Source organism: Falco rusticolus, chromosome 5 (assembly GCF_015220075.1).
Source record: "Falco rusticolus isolate bFalRus1 chromosome 5, bFalRus1.pri, whole genome shotgun sequence".
Lineage (NCBI taxonomy): Eukaryota > Metazoa > Chordata > Aves > Falconiformes > Falconidae > Falco > Falco rusticolus.
Window position 1 is genome coordinate 13,014,028 of NC_051191.1, and position 20,734 is coordinate 13,034,761.

General features: G+C 39.0%; 1 protein-coding gene and 1 long non-coding RNA gene across 9 annotated transcripts in view; one reads left to right on the forward strand and one right to left on the reverse strand.

Moving 5' to 3' along the window:
• The window catches only part of MDFIC (MyoD family inhibitor domain containing), a 53,765-nt gene extending 44,646 nt beyond the window's left edge, over nucleotides 1-9,119 (reverse strand). Inside the window, exons 1-2 of one of the 8 annotated variants that reach the window (XM_037389972.1) lie at nucleotides 8,992-9,118; nucleotides 6,585-6,740 (exon numbers count right to left, since the gene is read on the reverse strand). In XM_037389972.1, coding sequence (XP_037245869.1) covers nucleotides 6,585-6,675 — 91 coding nt within the window. In that variant the 5' untranslated portion in view covers nucleotides 6,676-6,740; nucleotides 8,992-9,118. Of the gene's footprint in view, nucleotides 1-4,823; nucleotides 4,864-6,584; nucleotides 6,741-6,995; nucleotides 7,019-8,991 lie in introns of those variants that run through there. The other 7 variants (XM_037389978.1, XM_037389973.1, XM_037389974.1 and 4 more) reach the window with 7 other exon arrangements.
• A 77-nt stretch (nucleotides 9,120-9,196) lies between these two features.
• Nucleotides 9,197-19,871, forward strand: LOC119149085. Its single transcript, XR_005104568.1, has 3 exons — nucleotides 9,197-9,433; nucleotides 12,661-12,751; nucleotides 13,898-19,871. It is a non-coding gene; the product is annotated as an uncharacterized LOC119149085 (long non-coding RNA).
• The last annotated feature ends 863 nt before the right edge of the window (nucleotides 19,872-20,734 follow it).

Sequence of the window (20,734 nt, forward strand, 5' to 3'; positions counted from 1 at the left end):
GTGGACATCAAATCAATACACAAAACCGACAGAAACACAAAAAGATACGTAATGGACGTACATTTGCAGGACACCACAGAAAGCTCCGTCTTTGATGAATACCCAGCTTTTCTTCTCTAAGTGCTTGTCCATCTGTATATTCACGTTACGGCTGCCCCCACACGACCCGCTACATCTCATGAGTTTACTCAGAAATGGGTCTCAGTGTGTTCAAATATGGCATCACACATTAATGCATCAGTAACTATAATATTCAGTCTCTGAATATGCAAAAACCTGGGAACAAGTGCCCACATTAAGTGGGTTGCACATCCTCAGAGTGTGATTGACAGCTGATTTCTATTAAATAGATGACACTAAGCCTATATACTGACTCAAGCCACCTCTTCCAGGCATGTGAACTGTAAGAGTGCCTTGACTAGCAACATGACAAACTGGACTTGAGAAACAGGTTTAGAGTTTGTCTATTGAGACAGGGAGGCTGTGGATGTAAAGCGAGTTAAAATCCCGTTGCTACAACAATAGAAGGCTTTCTGTTCACCAACAATGTGGTGGACTGAACCAAGTAACCAGTAAAGCAAAAGAAACTGCTGGGAAAGGTTTCTGGAAACCCAAGCACATCATTCTCATCAAGGAGAGAGGGGCAAGCAGAATGGACCAGCACAGTGGAGTCACTCTGACCTCCAAAAACACAGTCAGGAGCAGTCCAACAGTTCTGCTGTTTAAGGACAGAGGAATGATGGAAGCACAGGGCAAAGCTTACTTAGGCACTTAAAATTGACCAGGAGCTGGGAAGTAAACATGATTTCTCAGAAGGCCCGAGTTAGCCCTGAACAAGCAGACACAGTTTTAAACATACCTGTACAAAGCTCAAACCATCCCAAATGCAATTTTGTCCTTCAAAGCAAACAGAAATGACAAAAACAAAGAAACAAACAAACCCAAACAGAGATCTATCAGAAGTAAAAAAGTTGAAGAATGTTTCCAAAAGGAAAGATAACAAAACAGTTCTCTGTCTCAAGGCTACAGCAGTTGGGAGGGATTTTGAAGAGTATGTGGCAAACTGCATTTCTATCACTTCCTTTGTTGATTAATACCCTTGCTGGAAAGGAACCGCTGAGGATGCTATTTCCTACTGAAAATTCCACTGTTAGCAACAATAAATCAAAGGAACCATGATATACCAGCTTTCACAATGCAAAACAGTAACACCCACCAGCTAAGTGCCTAAAACTTTTAGGCATTTCACATAACGAGTAAGTTCAACTGTGCTATTCATGTAACAGAACGCCTATTCCAGTTTATGATTTGCCTGAAATAATTTCATTAATGACTAGTTTTACAATCTAATTAATATTGCTAATCCAGAAATTATGGAGTTGGAAGCCTCCGTTTCGACATTTGAATGTTTTGAAAATAAAATAACAGATTCGGGGTTATTTCATTTTAGTGGCTTTCACTTAAATGCCCTATCACAACTTTCAACAGTCTCAAAAATGCCACTGAAAAAAATCAGTTTCTTAAAATTAGAGTAATTCAGCTGAACTTCTTGGAAGGCTCTTACACAGAATTTTCCAGGTGCAAGCTATGGAACTATGAATGTACTACAAGTTTGACAGCCCCGGACAAATTTCAGTTGTGATAAATTAAAAATTAGTAGCAACATGCAAACAGGTACTCTGCACTATTAAAAGCATTAAACAGTTCAGATTTATAAGTGAAAACTTATTTTCACAAATAATCATTAATTGTCGTGTGGTCAGTTATAAATTGATGTCATTCATGCAACAGTGTTTCACGTGTACAAAGTCCGTGTCACGGTCAGTGCTAAGCAATATTCAGTGGTATTGGCTGTACTAGCACCAGCACAGGCCAGTAAAAGGGGACCTGCACAGTGAAAGAGTGATTTAAGGACACATTCCATATGTTCCAAAGATTTCTACTTTGGACTAGCTCTCAGATTTAATCTCAAAGACTGGAGGCTTATTAGTGGCTTGACTGCATTAGGCACATTCCTGCAGTGAATTTTGCAGATTATTTTGTCCAAAAGGAATCTAGTCCAGGTCATCCTCCAGGGCCACTCCATAAGGCAAACCAAAGCAGAGGCAAACAGGAAATTAGCTTCAAAACGGCACTGCTGATCTAAATGAAAACACTAGCATAAAACACTCATAGCTGGATGCCACTTATTAGGAAAAAGCACATGTTTAAAGCAAAAAGAAATCTAACTTCTGAGAGCCTGGAATGGAATTTTAGAACTAGTTCTGATATAAAATTAGCCTATGAAATGGAACAAAAGTATTTCAAATTTGATGCAAGAACTTGCAGTCAACTCTATGAAATACAAGTCTATCACACCCATGTGGAAATGAGTCACTTTACTGGAACGGCATGCACGTGAAACCGAAAGCAGAAGCATATTTTTATGACAACTAGAGTTAGACACTTATGAAAGTTTTAGGTATTTTAGTCAGTAACGTTCAATAAACACCTCAGTACTGACAGACAGCGATGAAACAAATTAACACAGATTCACTCAACTCTTGTCAGATTGCAAGTGGGAGCACAAATGTAGAAGAAGTATTTGGTAAGTTTGAGTAACCTGAGTGCACTGGTTAACCGTTAAAATAAAAAGCCATTACTCATAACACAGAGGCACTGCTGGTAAAGTGCATTAATTATGCTGATAGTAATCGTCGTTGCCTCAAGAATGTCCAAACATTCCCTGCAGTAAGTCTTCTGTCACCCCATCTCATCTAGCCAGCACATTCCTTTAGCGCTCCTCATCATGAAAACACAGAAAGCACAGCAAACATGAAAAGGTTTGAATCACATACTTTAAAAGGAGCACATGTGTTTTGTACTTTTCTGAATGGAAGTACTACTTGCTGAATATGGTTTCTTCAGACACCAGATCAGATCTGCATCTCCATCCAGCAAGTGATGTGACTTGCACCAGAAAGAATGGTCACTTGTAGAACCTGATCCTTAATATTTCCACCAGAATTCTCCACACTCCTCCCCCACCCCATCAAAAAAAACAAGACATTATAGTGGATTTCCATCATCTAAAGTGTTATTAGAAAGTTCTTATAGTTGAAATGCGGTTATCAGTCTCAATTTCATAACAGGGTTCTTTTTGTTATTACTACTTATTTTCTTTCTGAATTGAGAAAGCTAAATATTATTCATTTGTTATTCTAGGTTACATTTAGTTACAAACAAGCAAAGGTAAAAGCATTCCAAATACTTGACAGGCTTACATCTTCTAAAATGTGGGCTGATTCTCTAAATATAGAATGCAAGAAAGAAGTTCAATGAAAATGGAACTATGGTTTATGCAAATGCAGAGGATTTAATGAAAAAAGTCTAGCCATAGCCCAGGCAATAATCACAACAAGACCTTTAACACATGGAACATCTTCCTTAAAGCAGACAGACTAATGGTCACCAATTGTCATATTCCTTCCTTAGAGACACTATTTTGGTACCTTCCAGCAGAGAAAATACTTAATCACAGCCAAGTTGAAGCAGTCTGAGCATAGAGATGACACTATCCACTGACTACATTACAGAGCACACAGGTAGAAGTAGTCATAATTTGATTCTAATGCTGGTGGAGCTACAGGAGAAGAGAGACAGCATGACATCGTCCTGAACAGGGGTGCATGAGTAAAGCTAAGCTTTTGGAAGGATGTGGCAAAAATTAACTAGAAGTTTTCAGAAATTAGGTTACACATTTCATCCTGTAGTCTGCACCTTAAAGCAGCTGACTCCATTGGCACAGATAATAGTTTAAAGACTGAAATTGAGTATTGACATTGCCACAAAAGAAGACGCTATGAGTTTATTTGCTCTCTCTCATAGCACACCAATTGTGGAGGGGCAAAGTCCAATAATCTAATATTTATGCATTAATTCAAAAATGAACAAGGAAGACAGGGGAGATGTTGAGAGACCATGTTGGTTAAAGTAACACACAAACATTAAGTTACAAAAGCCAGAGCATGCCACACCTGTAGGCCACACTATGTCTCAACCCACAGTTTTCACCATGGCCACAACTGATGTATATCCCCACAGCCTGCCTAAGCGTCATTCCTTTTGTCTGTTTTTTTAATTATGTTGTGGATAGCTATTTGTTGAATATTTAAGATTCAATTGAAACTTCTTTTCCTTTGATGGAAAAATACAATTTGCCTTCAGCATCTGAACATATATGAGAGCAAGCAAAAGGAGCACTTTGAAGATCTGGATTTTTTGATGACACCTCACAGAACTACAGTAGCGAAGTTTGTTCTCAGGATATAAGGTAGTTATACCAGTTAAATATAGAAAGCATATTACAGTATGCTGTTACCAATCAAAAAATATTTCTCAGTAGAATGCAGTTAATGTTTTATCATACATGTAACACAAGCCATTTTTTCTGATTAAGGAATCTTTATTTCCAGGTGGATATAGATTTCAGGTATCTCACTGTGAATATATGGAGTCACCACATAAACATGATGAGGTGATTCTATGTGAAGCAGTAATTATTTCAAATTATCGCAGATTTTTCCAGATACATCTAGCCTATTTCCATAAATAATATGAATTTCAACCACAGCTTTTAAAATTATCGCCACATTCTAGAGAAGTAGGTGTACTTTGGGGTGTCTTGGGGGTACTACAGAAAGAGCAGGACGTGTTGAAAGTCCCAGACATACTATCTTAGATCTTCAGTCCTGGAATATCTGGACTACCTTACCCTGTAACCACACGCTGCAAAGCTGACAACAGAAATGCTGGAATATGGACTGGAAATGTTATGAACTCACCTCTTCCTCTTTCCACCCCCATTTCCCCAACAGACTTAGGCTAGAAAAAAAGCAACAAATATCCACAGTTATACTTAAATCTAAGTTCATTAGAACAAAAATTATGTATCTGAATGCTGAATTCTGTAAAAAAAACCAGCCTTGTCTTTCTGTGAGCCATACATATGCTCTAAAATTGAGCATGTGCCTTGAAAAGTGTGGCCAGTGAGCAAACCTGAATCAATCGATACATTACACTTGCTCGTGCCTTACCGATCCCTAAGAAAGTAACTTGAAAATCCTCCACCTCAACAGCTGTGAGCTCTAATTGTATCACTCAGATTTTCTGCATAGAAGTTGTCTGTGGACAGATCAGTATTTGTTGCCTTGCTTTTCATAAAAAGAAGAGCATATATAGAAAACCTTACAAAATAGAATCACATAAGACTTTAATTCTTGAGTCAAAACTCAAATGTAAAGTAGCACTGTCCAAATGACACTACTTTCCAAGCTAGTTAGCTCACCGACTTAGCACTTCAGTAACTTTGATGTATGGCCTACATGCAGAATTTAACCAGTGTGGCCGCTTGATCACATGACAGATAAAAACAACACATTGAAAATAAACACGTATCACAGATACTGATGTTTCTAACAGTTCAGTTATGCATACTTGATCTTCTGTATCAAATCTTTTTTTTATTATTATTTCTAACTGTTTAGAAGCTCTGAGTCATTCTCTGGGATAAAAAAAAAACCAACCCAACAATAAGATAAGTATAAGCCAATCTAATTTGTCTCCCTGCCAGAACATTTTTTTTACTCAGCTGTGGATACTTTCTGGTTTCTCAAAAGAGTCTTCAACTTTGATTTCACATAGCTATTGATTTTCCAAGTTACAAAACCAAGACTGCATCTCCAATCCACAGTTGCACAACTGTGTTACCAGGCTCTGCTCCAATTAACTAGTTATGAATAAAGTTACAGTTTTAGAATCTGCTTATTTGTTTGTTCTTCAGAGACTTTTTAAACTCTTGTCCGAATTCTGGAAAACAAGTACATAGCTGTAAATAATAATAAAAAATTAAGTCTCAACTTCACAGACCAGGACCTGGGAGGCAACCATACTTCTCTATTTTGTGGATAACCTGCAACACACCTTGTCAAACTTCCCTACATGAAAGTGATCAGAATATCAATGGATTTTATAAATAAGACATAACTTAAAAGAATTTCTCTTTAAGATGAATGTGCTTTTCAACAACCTTTTGAACAGCTGATACCAAACAAGTTAATACTCTCAGAAACTGGTTTCAGCTGCAGCATCACAGAGTAATCTCAGAAAAAAAACCCCAGCAACGTGACCTCCAGCCTGAACCACGATCTTGCTCCTAGATTAACCTTTCCCAATCTACTGCAAGACCTGGAAGGCAAGCTTTACAGGAAAGAGCTTCTAAACACAAACACAAAGCTGAGAAACAAGAAAGTGATTTTTTTAAGAAGCAGCTTCTGCCTCTGAATTGCTGCAGTCTTCCACGTACTGAAAACGAGTGCTGACAACAGTGCACCTTTTTTTTTTTTTTTTTTTTTTTTTAATTTCCACAAAGGGATTCCCGGTTAAAACAATGAAGAGGTGGCCCTGAAAGCTTTACAGAGTTACACCAACGAGGGGAGGTCGAGGGGAGGGGAAAGAAGAGGGGTTAAAGCCCACAAAACAAATCAGTAAACGTATCATTCAAATAAAAAGCGCAACAATTACAGAGAAACTTTAAAGCAACTTACCTCGAGGGAGAGAGATCAAAGAGCTGTTTTCAGTCGGAGCTTGCTCTGGCCCTTCAGGCCCCGGAGGAAGAGGTTCTCTCACTTGGGACATCTGCCAGCGCTCTCACCGAGTAATGAAGAGCCGTCACCCCCCTCCGACAAAACTAACACGCGACCCTGAAGGAACAAGCAAATGAAAGGACTCGTTAATGTATTTTATGCAGAAAACTCACGGCTCGGGGGCGAAGGACTGAGGAGGGACAGCAACGAAGCGGCGGCAACTTTGCGGCGCGGCGCCGGGCGCGCCGCCCGCCCGCCCCCCGCGGCGAGCACCCGTGGGGCCGGGGGGCGGCGGCCGCGGGGCGGGGGCGGCCGCGGGCCGAGAGCCGGGCGGCCGCGGGGGGTGCCGGGGGGGCGGGCGGCGCGCCCTACCGCCACATCGCCTCCTGCTCCGCCGCGGCGCTCGGCCCTGCGTCGCGCCCCGGCCGCGGCACCCGCCGCCGCCTTCTCCCGCCGCGGGCCTCCCCCCGGGCCTTCCCTCGGGCCGGGGCGCGCACGCACTGGCACTCGCACCCGCCGTCCCCCCGCCGCCACAGTCACTCGCTCTCCATCATTTCCGGACAATGAAACATCCCACCCCGGCTGGCGGGGCCGCGGCAGGGGCGGCGGTCGTGCGGCTCCTGCGGAGCGCCGGGGCGGGCGGGCTGGGCTGGGCCGGGCCGGGCTGCGCGGGGCCGGGTGGCCGGCGGGGCGCCTCGCTGCCCGCTGCGCTCAGCCGGGCCTCCCGCCACTGAAATTCCCCCAGGAGGCCGAAAGCCGTCAAGCAGAAATAGGGAGGAAGGAAAAAAAAAAAAAAATCTGAAAGGGAGGCTTTCATGCCTGGCCGGGACTCGCAGCTGCAGCGCTTGGCAGCGGTGCGGGGGCACTGGTAATGGTGCAGCCGCTGGCTCAGAAGTCGTCGGCCACGGCCACTCGCCATAGCCCGGCTGCGCCTCGGGAGCCGCGTGAGGTGGCACGTGCAGCGCCGCAGGCCCCACGCTGCCCCAGTGGGCTCCCACGCCTGCCCCAGCCTGCCCCACACCTGGCTGCCTGCCCCAGTGGGCTCCCACGCCTGCCCCAGCCTGCCCCCCAGCCTGCCCCAGTGGGCTCCCACGCCTGCCCCAGCCTGCCCCACACCTGGCTGCCTGCCCCAGTGGGCTCCCACGCCTGCCCCAGCCTGCCCCCATGCCTGCCCCAGTGGGCTCCCTCCCCTGCCCCCATGCCAGCCCCCCTGGACCGCTGCCTCGAAGACCTGTTCCAACACAGCCCAGCCCTCGCCTGCACCTGAGCTGGTGGCACACAGCGATGCCTACAAAAAGGACTTTAAAGCAAGCGTGTATAAAAATACCCAAAAGAACACAAAGAACAGAACAAGCATTTTCCAAAAGTAAAACCCAAAAGACCAAACTGCTTCCTCCACCGCCACCTGCCATCTGGCGTTACCCCTCCATTCCACCTATAGGAGATACATTTCTTCCCCATGGCACAGACCGATCTGCACATCAGCCTCATGCTCTGCTCCTGCCCACACCGTGGGGTGCTGCGGTATCGCTCATGTGTGCGCTGGTGCCCACAAGCTGCATGGTTTACCTTGCTGATGCTATCATGGTGTATCACCTTCCTCTGCCAAAGTATGTCCATGTTTAAACTGTAATTTCCTTAAAACTTAGAAGCAGATTTTTAATTATGGTTTAGTAAATGCACTTTACTAGTATGTCATTACAGTGTACAGCCAGTTTTTTGGGGGAAAATAAAAGTAGGAAGACAAAACAGCCAAGTTACAGACTATCTACATCCTAACCTAAGAGGCTATAACTGAAGGATATTTATTTTGGTACCATAAGTGCTAAGGAACATGCTCAGGTATTAAAAGTCCACTTCTTAAAGTTTAGCACTTCCCTGCAATGCTTGCAAACCAACCGGGATAGAGTACAAGTATCTGGGTAGGAGCCAGTTTGTGTGACACTCCACACACTTCAGAGACTACTCTTATTTCAGGCATCATCAATAACTTTGCACCACTGTATAGCTTTATTATTGGTCATTACTGGTTCAGAAGAGAACAGTGTGATGAAAGATGCATATACTTCCCACTGAGAAATACTATCGTTGGTAAGCATTTCAGTAATCTAAGATGTTCTTCGGAACAACATAACCTTCCTTTAAACTCTTTCATGACAAATTGGAAAAAAAAATGTTTATGTGGGGAAGAAGCTACGTAAGAAATGCATTTTGGGCACACAAAATTATTATTGTACTGCATAACAATAATATCGATCTCAATATTTATACTTTTCATCTACGAAAACACTGCATAATTTTCCATAGCTCCTTCTCTCCTTGCTGCCCTGGGGGCAGAGCGATTGAGACATAAGGTAGAAGGACTTACCTCAAACTCCCAAGTGAGTCAGTAGCAGGAGAGTGGTTATGACTCATACTCAACGTACAAGCTTCTGTTTTTCCCTCTGAAACTGGAAACATAGCAGGGAACAGGGAGGAGCGATAATTTAGCCAACCACACCCTGCCTTCAAAATATATCATTGGATAATAAATGCCTATGAAAAGCAGATACCATCCAGGGTCGGTGTTTGGGTTGTTTTTTTTTTTTTAACCTTATCTATGAAACCCACATGGTAAAGTCCATGGTGTTCAGTTTATCTTCTTAAAAAAGTTGTTGGGATGAGCTCACCCTGCCAAGGTTCATCTGTGTCACAGCCCACATAGAAATTAAAGCAACAAAGTGAATGGAAGAGGATCTTCAGCTGATATTGCAACTGGTGCAATGGGAGATAACCCTAAGAAAAATATGATTGGAAAAAAAAAAAAAAAGGTAAGAGAATATGATATACAGAAAGCACAGCTCCCTGAAATAGCACATTAAAAATATTGAGCAATACATAATACATTATGTACCAAAGACTATGACTGTAAAAAGATGGGTCCAGATGTGGTCACTGTTAATGAAATACCATAGATAAGCAAAGCTCATCAGCGTAAGCCAACCATGCAGCACTTCCTGACAGTACAGCATAGGTCTAACAAATACACAGCTAATCTAAAATAATTGTTTTTATTACTTCCCTTTAAAATATGTATCATTCTAAAATGTTAGTGAAAATTCTTAGGAAGTGAGCAGTTCAGACGTCAACATCAGCAGCTTTTCAAGTAGGCTACAAATACGAGATATGCTGTCTCTGATTACAGCAATCGAGCTATAGCCTGTTGCACATACATATTCCATATACTCTTCCATTGCTAGATCATAAAATTCAGGTATGGTCTTCTAGACAATTCGTGACAGGTTTTGGGAAAGATGTGAATAGAAGCTAAAAACTCTTGTAAATAGACAATATGTATAGTTTGTAGGCAGGTAAAAATTCCCTGAAAGAAAAAAAATAAATCAAAAAACCCCCAAACTTCAAGGTTTTCTTCCCATTAAAACATCTCTGTAAAACAAATTCCTATTAAAACTGCAGAATATAAATTAAAATTAAAAATGTAGAATATAATCATGTCTTCATGGCAAAATTGGTCATCACCATTTTCTAGTCTGAGCTCCTACACAAGCGGTAGGATAGATATTACCTCCAGCCAAAACAGACTTCTCACTGAACAAAAGGAAGTGTTTTAGAAAGATACAAGTTGTTTATTTAAAGTACAAGTTGTTTATTTAAAGTAAGCTCACAATATCCTGAAATTAACTACTGCAAAGCTTATTTACTTACATTGCTAACAACTTGAGCTATATTTCTAGCTTGAATTTTCCGAGGCAAACTTTTGGTCTTTGAGGTTTTTTGGATACCAGATAGTTTGCTGTGGAGGAGGTTTTGGATAGCATAGTTACTCATCTCACCAATGCTGCAGAAAGTTTGTGCATAACTCTTCACATTAAAAATATTTGATTAGAAATATGGCTGCTTACATAGTGAAGTGACCGATAACTCTTATGGATCAATGCAGGTGTAGGTACCCAAATTTTCTCGTCATCCTAACGCTTACCCTCCTCAAGGCCACTCTGACTGATGCTGACTTCCTTCCATCAGCGGGAACAGAGGAAACCGGAAAATTTTTACACCCTTCTTAACACCCTGGGTCACTTAAATGGTTCTGAAAGATGGGCAATAATATTTATTATATTTTTTGTGATTGATCGCTTCTACCTTCGTACCTTTGTGTTCAAGATATCCTTCTGCTATGTCTAAGAACATGATTTACAACTTTGTAATATGTATCTTTAACATATATGTAGCACTCTAAACTTCATAGCTCTTTTCAGTATTAGGATCATGGCAGGATCTCTGTCCTAAATATATTATAGTGTAACAATGCTGAAATGGGAAGACTCTTACAGTTAAAAGGGCTAAATAAAAGACTTGGAGTTAAACCCAAATTATATTACAAAATAACAGTATTACAAGTGAAGCTTACAGTATTTTTACTTTTTTTTTTTCCCCCGAATTTAGCTCAAAAGCAGAAATACATGCAGTGTATGCATAAAAGCACAGTAAAAGGGAATTTGAAGGTCACTATCATGCTGGTTTCTTTTCATTCCTGGTGTTCACGGCCCAGCTTGTCTATTACCCTTCCCCAAAACATCCTGTTTAAAGCCATGTAAGTTGTCAGGTGCCAGAACAAAGCTGAATGCATCTGTGTTGTAGGTGAGAATTTGTACTCTCTATACCATAACCACTAAAGTGCTGCGGGATTGAGGGTGCCTTAGACACCAGCTGGTCCTAACAGGGCAACCAACCCCTTCTAGTCCAAGGAAATCCACCAACAAGGAGCACCAGCCAAATAAACGGTAGGATGCCTGTAATGGAATTAGAGACATACATTCTCCTTCCGTAACCAGAAATGGAATAAAGAAATGCATTCTCTTTTTGGAGAAGTGATTCATTCCAGTAATGCTGTACATTGTCCTGGCAGCAAGAAGTAGTCTTTCTACCGTAAATGAATGTTCTTCAGGCTTGATGTTTTTCTGCCACGGGATGGACTCCGCAATGGGGAGAAAGGGAATATGAGGCTTAATGACCACTTTGTGCTGGCTTGAGCCAGTAATTGAGAATTAAACTCAGTGTAAACATGAATTTAAAATATGAAAAGGGATTTCCCCATTTTATTTTTCTGTTTATAGTAAGCATAAGAGCACTAGAAATATTTTGTTTCTGTAAAATATTTTCTAACACAGATGGCAAAGATTTCATTAAAACCGATAAATTATAAAGTAAACCAAAATAAAATATTCTGAGATTAATTATTTCTGATCTAGCTCTAGTGAAGTCCAAGGAGTTGCAAGAAGATGAATTGAGCTCAACAAGCTTTATCCTGCTTAGGGCGAAAGACATCACATGGCATGGTTTATGGTAGTTTCAGCTATTTCTTAGCAAGCTCAAGCAAGTAGCTCACTCAAGCAGGTAATAGATCTCACATGAAAAAGTAACAGATCATATATTGAGGCATACAAAATGACGTTTCATCACAACAAAATGTCAACTAGTAATTCATTACATTCCTACAAAAAAGTCAAGAAGAAATATCCAGTGTTCAATTACAAATAAGACTGCTGGATTGCAACAGTTAATTTATTTGCATATATTCTCTTCAGCTATTCAGCTTTTCACTTTGCAGTTAACTTTGCACCTTAATAAAAAACTTATTTAAGACTTCAGAAGAAACTTGAAATTCAGCAAAAATTAATCTTTCAAACTCTTTACTGATTTTTTTAATGCATTCAAGATTATTTGGGTTTTGTCTTAACATTAAAGATCATCTCAACAAAGGCAAACGACGGACAACAGCATCTCTTACTTAACAAGACAGAAAGTTTAAAGGAATATTGATTAAAAACTGTGGCTAACTGAACACAGAATATCGTAATATGAACTATATAGCACTTCATAAATTTAGAATAACTCTAAGAATTTACCTGAACCACTTTGTCATAATAATCCTAGAGTCTGTATCTATAGCAAGAAAAAAAAAAACAAACAACGAAACAAAACAAAAAAACCCAACCACAAACAGAAAACTAAGCCAAATATTCCTCTTGTTTTTCAGGTTAACAAGGCTTCTTTTGCTTCTGCAACCTGAGCAGTATCTGGATCTGGCATTATTCTACATTAGTATTTTATGCACATTCCTTACAATTGTGAGTATTCATGAAATTTACATTACCTTTTCTCAGCAGTATCAAACTAATTGCCAATATCAAATGACTTTTGCAAAAATACCGTATCTAGAATTCCACAAAAATAAAAATTTCCATATGAAAAGTATACCTAGTTAATCCTTCCCCCCCAAAAAATAAAATTAAAAATACTAAAACAAGCATGTCTTACAAACAGAATAAATAATGCAGTGGAACAGAAGACTGTATGCTATATTGCTGTGTGAGATCACGGTATCACATCCGGAGATCTATAAACATTTAGTTAAATTTGTGCATCTTCAATATGAGTTCATAATACACAGTATCGTTGCTCCTTTTGAGCTGCCAGAGAGTACACTGTGAATGAGTATTAAAAATATTGTGCATTCTATGTTATATTTTCATAATATAGAATGCTCTTACTTACATAGTGTGTATTGTTCCTAATACATATTCAGTGCCTATATTGTAACAGCTCCTCTGGAACCACTCACATGTATGCTGTGAATGTGTATTAACAGCAGAATGCATTTGCATATTATGCGTCCATAATACTGAAGGCACAATCAAATCTTTGATAAAAAGTCATTGCTATACCTACAAACAGAAGGGATTTTCTTGTGTTTCTCATTCACAACTGTGCCATCTTGAACAGTCCTTTCTCACCCATATCTTTACAACTCACAAAGAAAAATAAAATCCGGTACTGCAACAGTTCTGTGAATTTTAGTTTTCTTGAAGTAAAATATTTCATGAGGTCTTTTTTTCCTCTCTTTGTTATATCTCATAATGAATGTTTTCTTTAATTGCCAGAATGTATCTTCCTGTTTTGTTCATTTTGGCATCCATGTAAATGACTGGACTAAGGTCTTAGTATCCAATGCTTATTTCGATATTACATGTAAAATATAGGTCATGGGGAAAAAATCTATAAAAATAAACCTCAGTCAGTTCTACTAGTATTTTCAACTATCATGATTTGGTTTGTTTGTGTATATTTGCCTAAAATGTGTGGTGTTTGGTTTGTTTTTTTCTTCCAAGCCAGGAACACACAATTCCCTAATTTGAACAGAACTAAAATTACAAAATAATATAATTACAAAACTTCATTTGGATCAAAAAGTTATTTTTTTTCTACATTGACAGATGAGCATCTTGGCAACCCATGCAAGAAGATATGGAAAAAGACACCCTGACTTGTCTAAAACAAGAGTTAAAGAAAAGTAGTCTTCTGACTCAGTTTCTTGCTTAGCTAAATGAAAGTAATACAAATCTTGGGGTCCAGGTCCAATATAATTCTGTGTCTATGCTCCCGGGACGGGGATTTCCCCTAGGAAGCCAAAGAAAAGTTAAGGACAACTTTCCTCATCCGGTAGACTTGCTGGAATAAATAGAGATGAGTGGAAATTATCTGTACCATTTCAAGGACTGCATAGTGACGATACCGACTTAGTTTTAAAATACTTTCAGTTGTATTATTTTAATAAGCAGTACTGAAAGGTATTTTATAGTTCTGATATCACCACAGAGATATTAACTCCAAAAAGTATTCAGATGAGCATTCTGGCAATTAATGGCAAGTATAAACTACCAACCGTACAAGAACCAAATATTTAAGCATGACTAGACTGATACCTCAGCTAAAATATTAATATAATCAGAAAACACAAATTAGATTCAAAGGATCCCCCATATAGCTGGTACTTTTGAATCACATATGGGAATGCAGTCCTGCCCACTGAATGATGGGCAATTACATTCTCCATTAATATGTGTAATACCTGCCACATATCAGAGAGAGAATGTGTGTGTGTATGTGGACATAAAATCACCGGAATTTTAGTGTTTTCCACTTAAAAGAAATGGTTACATTTTAGTTTAGTGAGGAAGCCTATTACAGTGTACAAATTCCTTCATTTCTCTTTTCCTTTTTTCTGTGGTTTATGTCAAACATTTTAAAGTATTAATGAAAATGCTGTAAAAGCCATAATGTTAAAGTATAATTTTATTTAAGATTGTTTTACATTATAAGAACTATAAACAGGCACCTGTAAACTTATACAAGCAGTTATTTTGAGATCTGAGCTGTGTTTTTATTTCTTTTATGATTGTAAATAGAAGATAGGTTGTTTTGGGTTTTTTAGAGTTATTTTATAATTTTAACATACTAGCTGCTCACTCTCAAGGATTGTTTTAAGATATAAATGGCAGCAGTCTGTAAATTACCTTGATCATCAGTGATCAACAAAAACAAGTTAAATCCTTTTCTGTGGGTTTCCAAAGTGACCTTTATGTCTTCTCAATAATTTATTTGAATTTCATTTTAATACGCTTTATTATAATAATTGTAAAGTTCTGATAACCATGATCTACAGCCAAGTGAAATCCAAGCAATTGTGGCATGGGTGCTTTCACTGTAGAACCTCTGGTGTTCCAGTCCTGGATCTCTGACCAGTTCCCTGATTTTTGCCTGATATTGTTATGATGGTAAAAGAAGTTCTAAAAAAAAGTCAGGTTTTTTTAATGTAATAATGGTAAACCAATCCTGAGCTTGATCCAATACTCTCCAGACTAGTTAGACTTTCAAACACACTTTTATTGTGGGCTTCAAGAAGATTTGAGGCTTGTTTTTTAGAGTAAAAGGTATGCTTTTAATTGGTTTATACCACGAGTATAATTGAGGAGCAAATCAAGGGAGTAGCACAAATGTTACTGCCGTTTTTTCTCATGTATTTCTCACCTGCAGCGGGGACAGGAGGCATCCCAGCCCACTCCATTTTTCCCCACCTCAGCATCAGTCTGTCCCGAGGCTGGGAATGGAATAATTCCTCCTGTGGTCACCCCCCCACACACAGACCAAAATAGCAAACGCTTCTCACCAGAACTGTATCTTGCCTCTTCATGTTACCATTTGTGGGTAATTCTGAAAAATAATCGTGTCAAATTTAGAGAAGGGTTACTGAAGTGCTTTCCCAAAACAACGTAGCATCAGTAAGGTCTTATTTTTCTTTAGGAAAAAAGTACAATTTACATCTGGAAATTTATGTGGAGGAGCGCTCAAGGCTCCTCATTCAATAAGTAATTCAAAAGTAAAAAAGTAAAAAAATCAGTAAAGTATTCAAATAAGATTCAATAAGTATCTCCTTCTGCCTGCCATTGTAATAGGATCAAATATTCTAAGAATTTATTTTTTTAAATCTTCAATAATTTGTGAGAATGTGAAAATTATGCAAATCATGCAGTAAAAACTTGGTGCCATATATGAAGAATTAGTACAAAAACCCTAAGTCTTCAGAAACATCTTAGTTATCAGTCATTGATTTTTATTTTTATAAAACTGTAGCTGGAAGAGAGAAAACATGAGGGTAAACAGAAATGCAAAAATATGCTATTTTTTTCCTTTTTAATACCAAAAAAGAACTCTCTCTTACGATATCCACAACTTCTAATTTCTTGTCACACTTTAAATTCTTCTCCGTTATGATGTTTTTTATGGAATGAGAAGAGATAATGGCACCAACAAGAGCCCATGACAAAGGACACGGTGTTATACTTCTTAAAATAAAGCAGGAGACATTTGATCTCATTTTCTCAATGTAAATGAGTGAACTTGAGAACAATGGGGTGACTTTGGCCTCACGTTGATGCAACCAAAACCAGAATCTTGACCCATGGATACAGCAATCTGCAAAATACTGCATTAGTTTGCTCTCTAGTTTGCAAGGTAATACACAGTTCGGGTATTTGGTAAAATAAAGTGAAGCTTTTGGAAAAACGCAACAGATTTCTGTACCTATACATTAATGTTTGTCTAAGTATCTGTCTAGACACCCATAGTTAACTACAATCACAATGTGCATGCGTAAACGATATGGTACAGTAGACCATGAGATTATACATTTATCCTCATTTGTGAAGGTGGATGCCTAGAACCCATGAATGGAGAAAGGTATGTTATAAAGTATTTAATCCTAATCAATACTTATTAAAGGAGACAAAGTTAACAGTAAGTCAAATCTGCAGTACTTTAGGAAAAAAGCAGCAAGCTGGATTTCTTATCTTGCAATAGTTAATGAAGTTTTATGATTTATTTTAACCCTGAACTGGGCTTTAAAAAACCTTAATTGTATTAATGTACTAAAAGAAATACAATTTTCACTTACTTTCATTAAGCATGACAGGTGACAGTTCCAAAGATAAATGCTGAAACTTGTGAAAATTGCAAGTTCAGGTTGAATTGACAATAATATGGTAGTAATGGGATAGAATTGTGCTGCTTACTGCATTAATACCACAATTTATTTTTTAATGTATGAAGAATATTTAATTTAATTAATTTATTACTAGGTTCTTTCTTCTTAAGTCTTCCTTTCAGTCTTTGGATTTTGGTTTCATTTTAAAACATCCTGGCTATTTATAAATCCACAGCTAATCGCATAAAATATCAGTGTTGGGAAGGAATCAGTTTTCTGCATGCCATGTGCAATCTGGGAGACTGATAATATAACTAAATCAATTAAAGGGGACGTGGCTCTATTAAGACTGAAAAAGTTGTACTATTGTCACCTGTGCTAGACTCTCTGCAAAATCAGAAGATTTAAACTTGTTCAGTTTATGATATGTCACTTATCTTTGTAAAACACAGGCTACACCTGCAATGCCCTAGCAAAACCTAGCTTTTTTATTTCCATTTGTAAATATGTACACTACTGTACCAAGTCAGTGTTATATTTAGATTAGCAGAGCCTATATCATGGTGTCAGAGATCTGAAGCTCTTGAACTGGGACTGAGAGGATACTACCATAAAATATTTTCATTGCAACTTTATCATTCAAAATACACACACACACTCCATGCTGCCATGCACAGACAGGGTTTGCTTGTGTTGTACTTTTGTGATAACCCATGTAGTTGAGTTGTAGCACTTTGGGATAAGCAAGCAGTTAAAAAATTTAATTTCTAATGCAGTTAATGAGTAGTTGTAAAGGTGTGTGTACAGTAGACGTTTATGGAGAGCTATCAGCAAGAATGCTTGCAGCACCTAGAATAAGCAAATATTTGGACTTCTTTAGGGATAAAGAACATATAGATGGCAATTGATACATAAGTTTAAACTTCAGAAATTACAATTATGAAACCATTAAAGCAATCTCCTTCACAGTTCTATAAAATCAATATGGGAAGGGTTTCTGCAGCAGACCTTTAGCTGTGGTTTGGGATACAAAACCCTTTTCAAGTAAAAATGCAGGCAGTTTTGAGTATCAGACAGTTCTGAGAACTAACCCTGTCAACAGGGGTTGAGCTTGTCTTTGACACCATTAGGGACAAGAAATAATGTAAACATTTTCGTGTTGAATGTAAATGAATATATTAAGTCAAGTGTAAATGACCATGAACCTGTTGGTAGCTTTCTCTGCTAATATCACATATTTCTGCTCTCTGCATGTTGTATAAGCTTTCAGTTATGGACTTGCAGCTTATAGTGCTCTTTACATTTCCTGTACATCTGGCTCATTATTCTCGTGACCTACCAAAATTCACATATAAATTGGTAATGTCTCTTAAATTTATTAATCCAGTTTGATTAAGAGACAATGTTCATAGTGGAGGAGTATATGAGGCAATTTATGGCTTTTGAGGGTGATTAAATGCTGAAGTGGAGCCAAGGCATCTGATAATCACAAGAGCTATTTATTGCTGGAATATTCCAGCCACAAGAACATTTTTCCCATCAGTCAGTAAAAGAAGCACATTTTAAAAACAACATTAAAAAGGCAGATTTTTTCTAGGTAAAGGAAGGTTTGAAATGCCGTATGTAACTGCAGTTGAGAGCCCCCGCTTGTGTCCTGTGAAGGGCAGTTATAAGTAGGGTGTGTATAGAATTCAGAAGGTATATGTTCCTCTCCCTAAGAGCCGGGCTAAAGGACAAGTAATTGCATGAGGGATTTACCTGTGTAGAAACCGAGGGCTGAGGCTGAAGTGTGAACATGCGTGATTTGCATTAGAATTTATAACTCATTTTCATACTGCTACTGTAAATGAGTAACAATTATCATCTGCCAAACTGGCCTGTTAGCACATGTTGGAAACAAGTCCAGAGTGGCTGCAATTCTCTGGTCTCATGGGAACAGACCTGTTTTATTTATACCTCCAAAAATATAAATGAGTTAAGGAATGACGCCTTAGGAAGAGGCCACTGCAGAATTAAGAGAAGGAGGATTCTGGTGGAAAACCTTTACAAGAGCTTGGATTGGAAGTTGGAGTTGAGGGTTTGGAGCATTTTTTTGATGTTGGCTTATTTGGTTTTGTTTTTATAGGTGATGCCGTGAGTCACCAGTAAAAGGCCTATGCAGAGATACTACTTCATATTTATTTAGATAGCAGATAGCAGGAGAAATCATTCACAGATCCCATACAGTAGCATGCTGTACACAAAATAGCCAGGTTTGGTTATTTTATATTTTTACAGAGAAGGTGTCGCTGGTTCTCATGTGAAAACCAGGTAACATCTTCTGCAGCTGAACTACTAAACACAAAGATGCTAGGCCGTAACCAGATGACTTCCAGAACTGGGGAAACCAATCTGTAGATGCCCAGTGACATTTCTGATCACCATTCTCCTTCAACCTGTTCCTCTGAACTCGTATGCCTCAGTCCAAGGCTGTGTAAAATTCAACCTTCTTTTAATTTACTGGAAATGGAGAAGGAAAGGGAAGGAAGAAGCTGAAGAGTTGGGCAGGCAGGTTTGGGGAGTCTGTCCAAGCAGACTACAGAGGAAGCAGTTTATTTCCACTGGTAAGCTGGCACCTCCTTAACCATTAGTCATAAAAAAAAATGTAGCATTTGTCCTTCTCACTTCACCTACAGAGAAATAGAAAAGGAGGTCTCGTTTGCCCCAACAGTTCTCTGTCTTCAGCTTTCTGACGTTCTCACTTCATAACTACTAGCAAGGATTCACAGAGATAAAAGGGAAGATATCTGAATTACTGAAAATACTCTTTTTAAACAGCACCCTTGCAAGGGCTGGAGATAGACTATTGCTGCACAGTAAAAAACAAAAACAAAAACAACAGTACTTTTATTTACAGCTGTTAGATGTCTAATTTCAATGTCTAGTTTCTTCTCCCTAGGTAGTTTCAGAAGGGAGAGAGGAAGGAGGTGGGAAGACTGGGGAACACGGTGTTGCAGGGGGGCACGGATCTTCACACCCCTTTGCTCGCAGATGCTCTGTAGCTCCTGTTACACCCACGGTCTCACGTGGTGAGAGCACAGAACCGAGGAACCGCTGTGTTGATTCACTCCAGAGACTCTTCTAGAGCAGTCTGTCTCAGAGAGCAGGCAATGCCAGGTATTTCAAGGAAAAGTGCAAGATGTCAGTCATAAAAATGGGGAATAATTCCTTCCCATCTACACTCAATGAGATCTTATACTAATTTGCAAAGACCTACTTTTTCTTTACTTCAGACATCAGATGGTCCATACAAAAGACCATCCCTATGCATAAATGGTTTATCCAGTTCAATCATTATATTCTATTCTTCACAAAGAAATGTACAAAATCTCACTCTAATGTGATGAGGGATTCTATTTTTTTTCTCTAAAAATTGCTCAAGCCTCAAACCGAATACAGTTTCAGTGCATCTAAATTCTGAGTCAGAGCTGCGTTTCTGTAAACATGTACCTTCTTCTGCATGTACCATTGTTTTTTGGGTTTTGTCGTTGTTTTGTGTTGTGGGTTGTTGTGTTTGGTTTTTTTTGTTTGGGTTATTTTTGTTGGGTTTTTTTTGTTTGTTTTTTTGTTTTTGGGTTTGGGGTTTTTTTATGCAGGAAACCTCAACTCTATTGTAAAATCTACCACAAACTTTCACTGTATCTACAAGCAAAACAATCTTTGCATGCCTTCTTTTTATTATCTATGAAATAAGAATGGATGTATATGCTTCCCAGGAAGATTATACTTACCTGAGATCCTGGGATGGCAG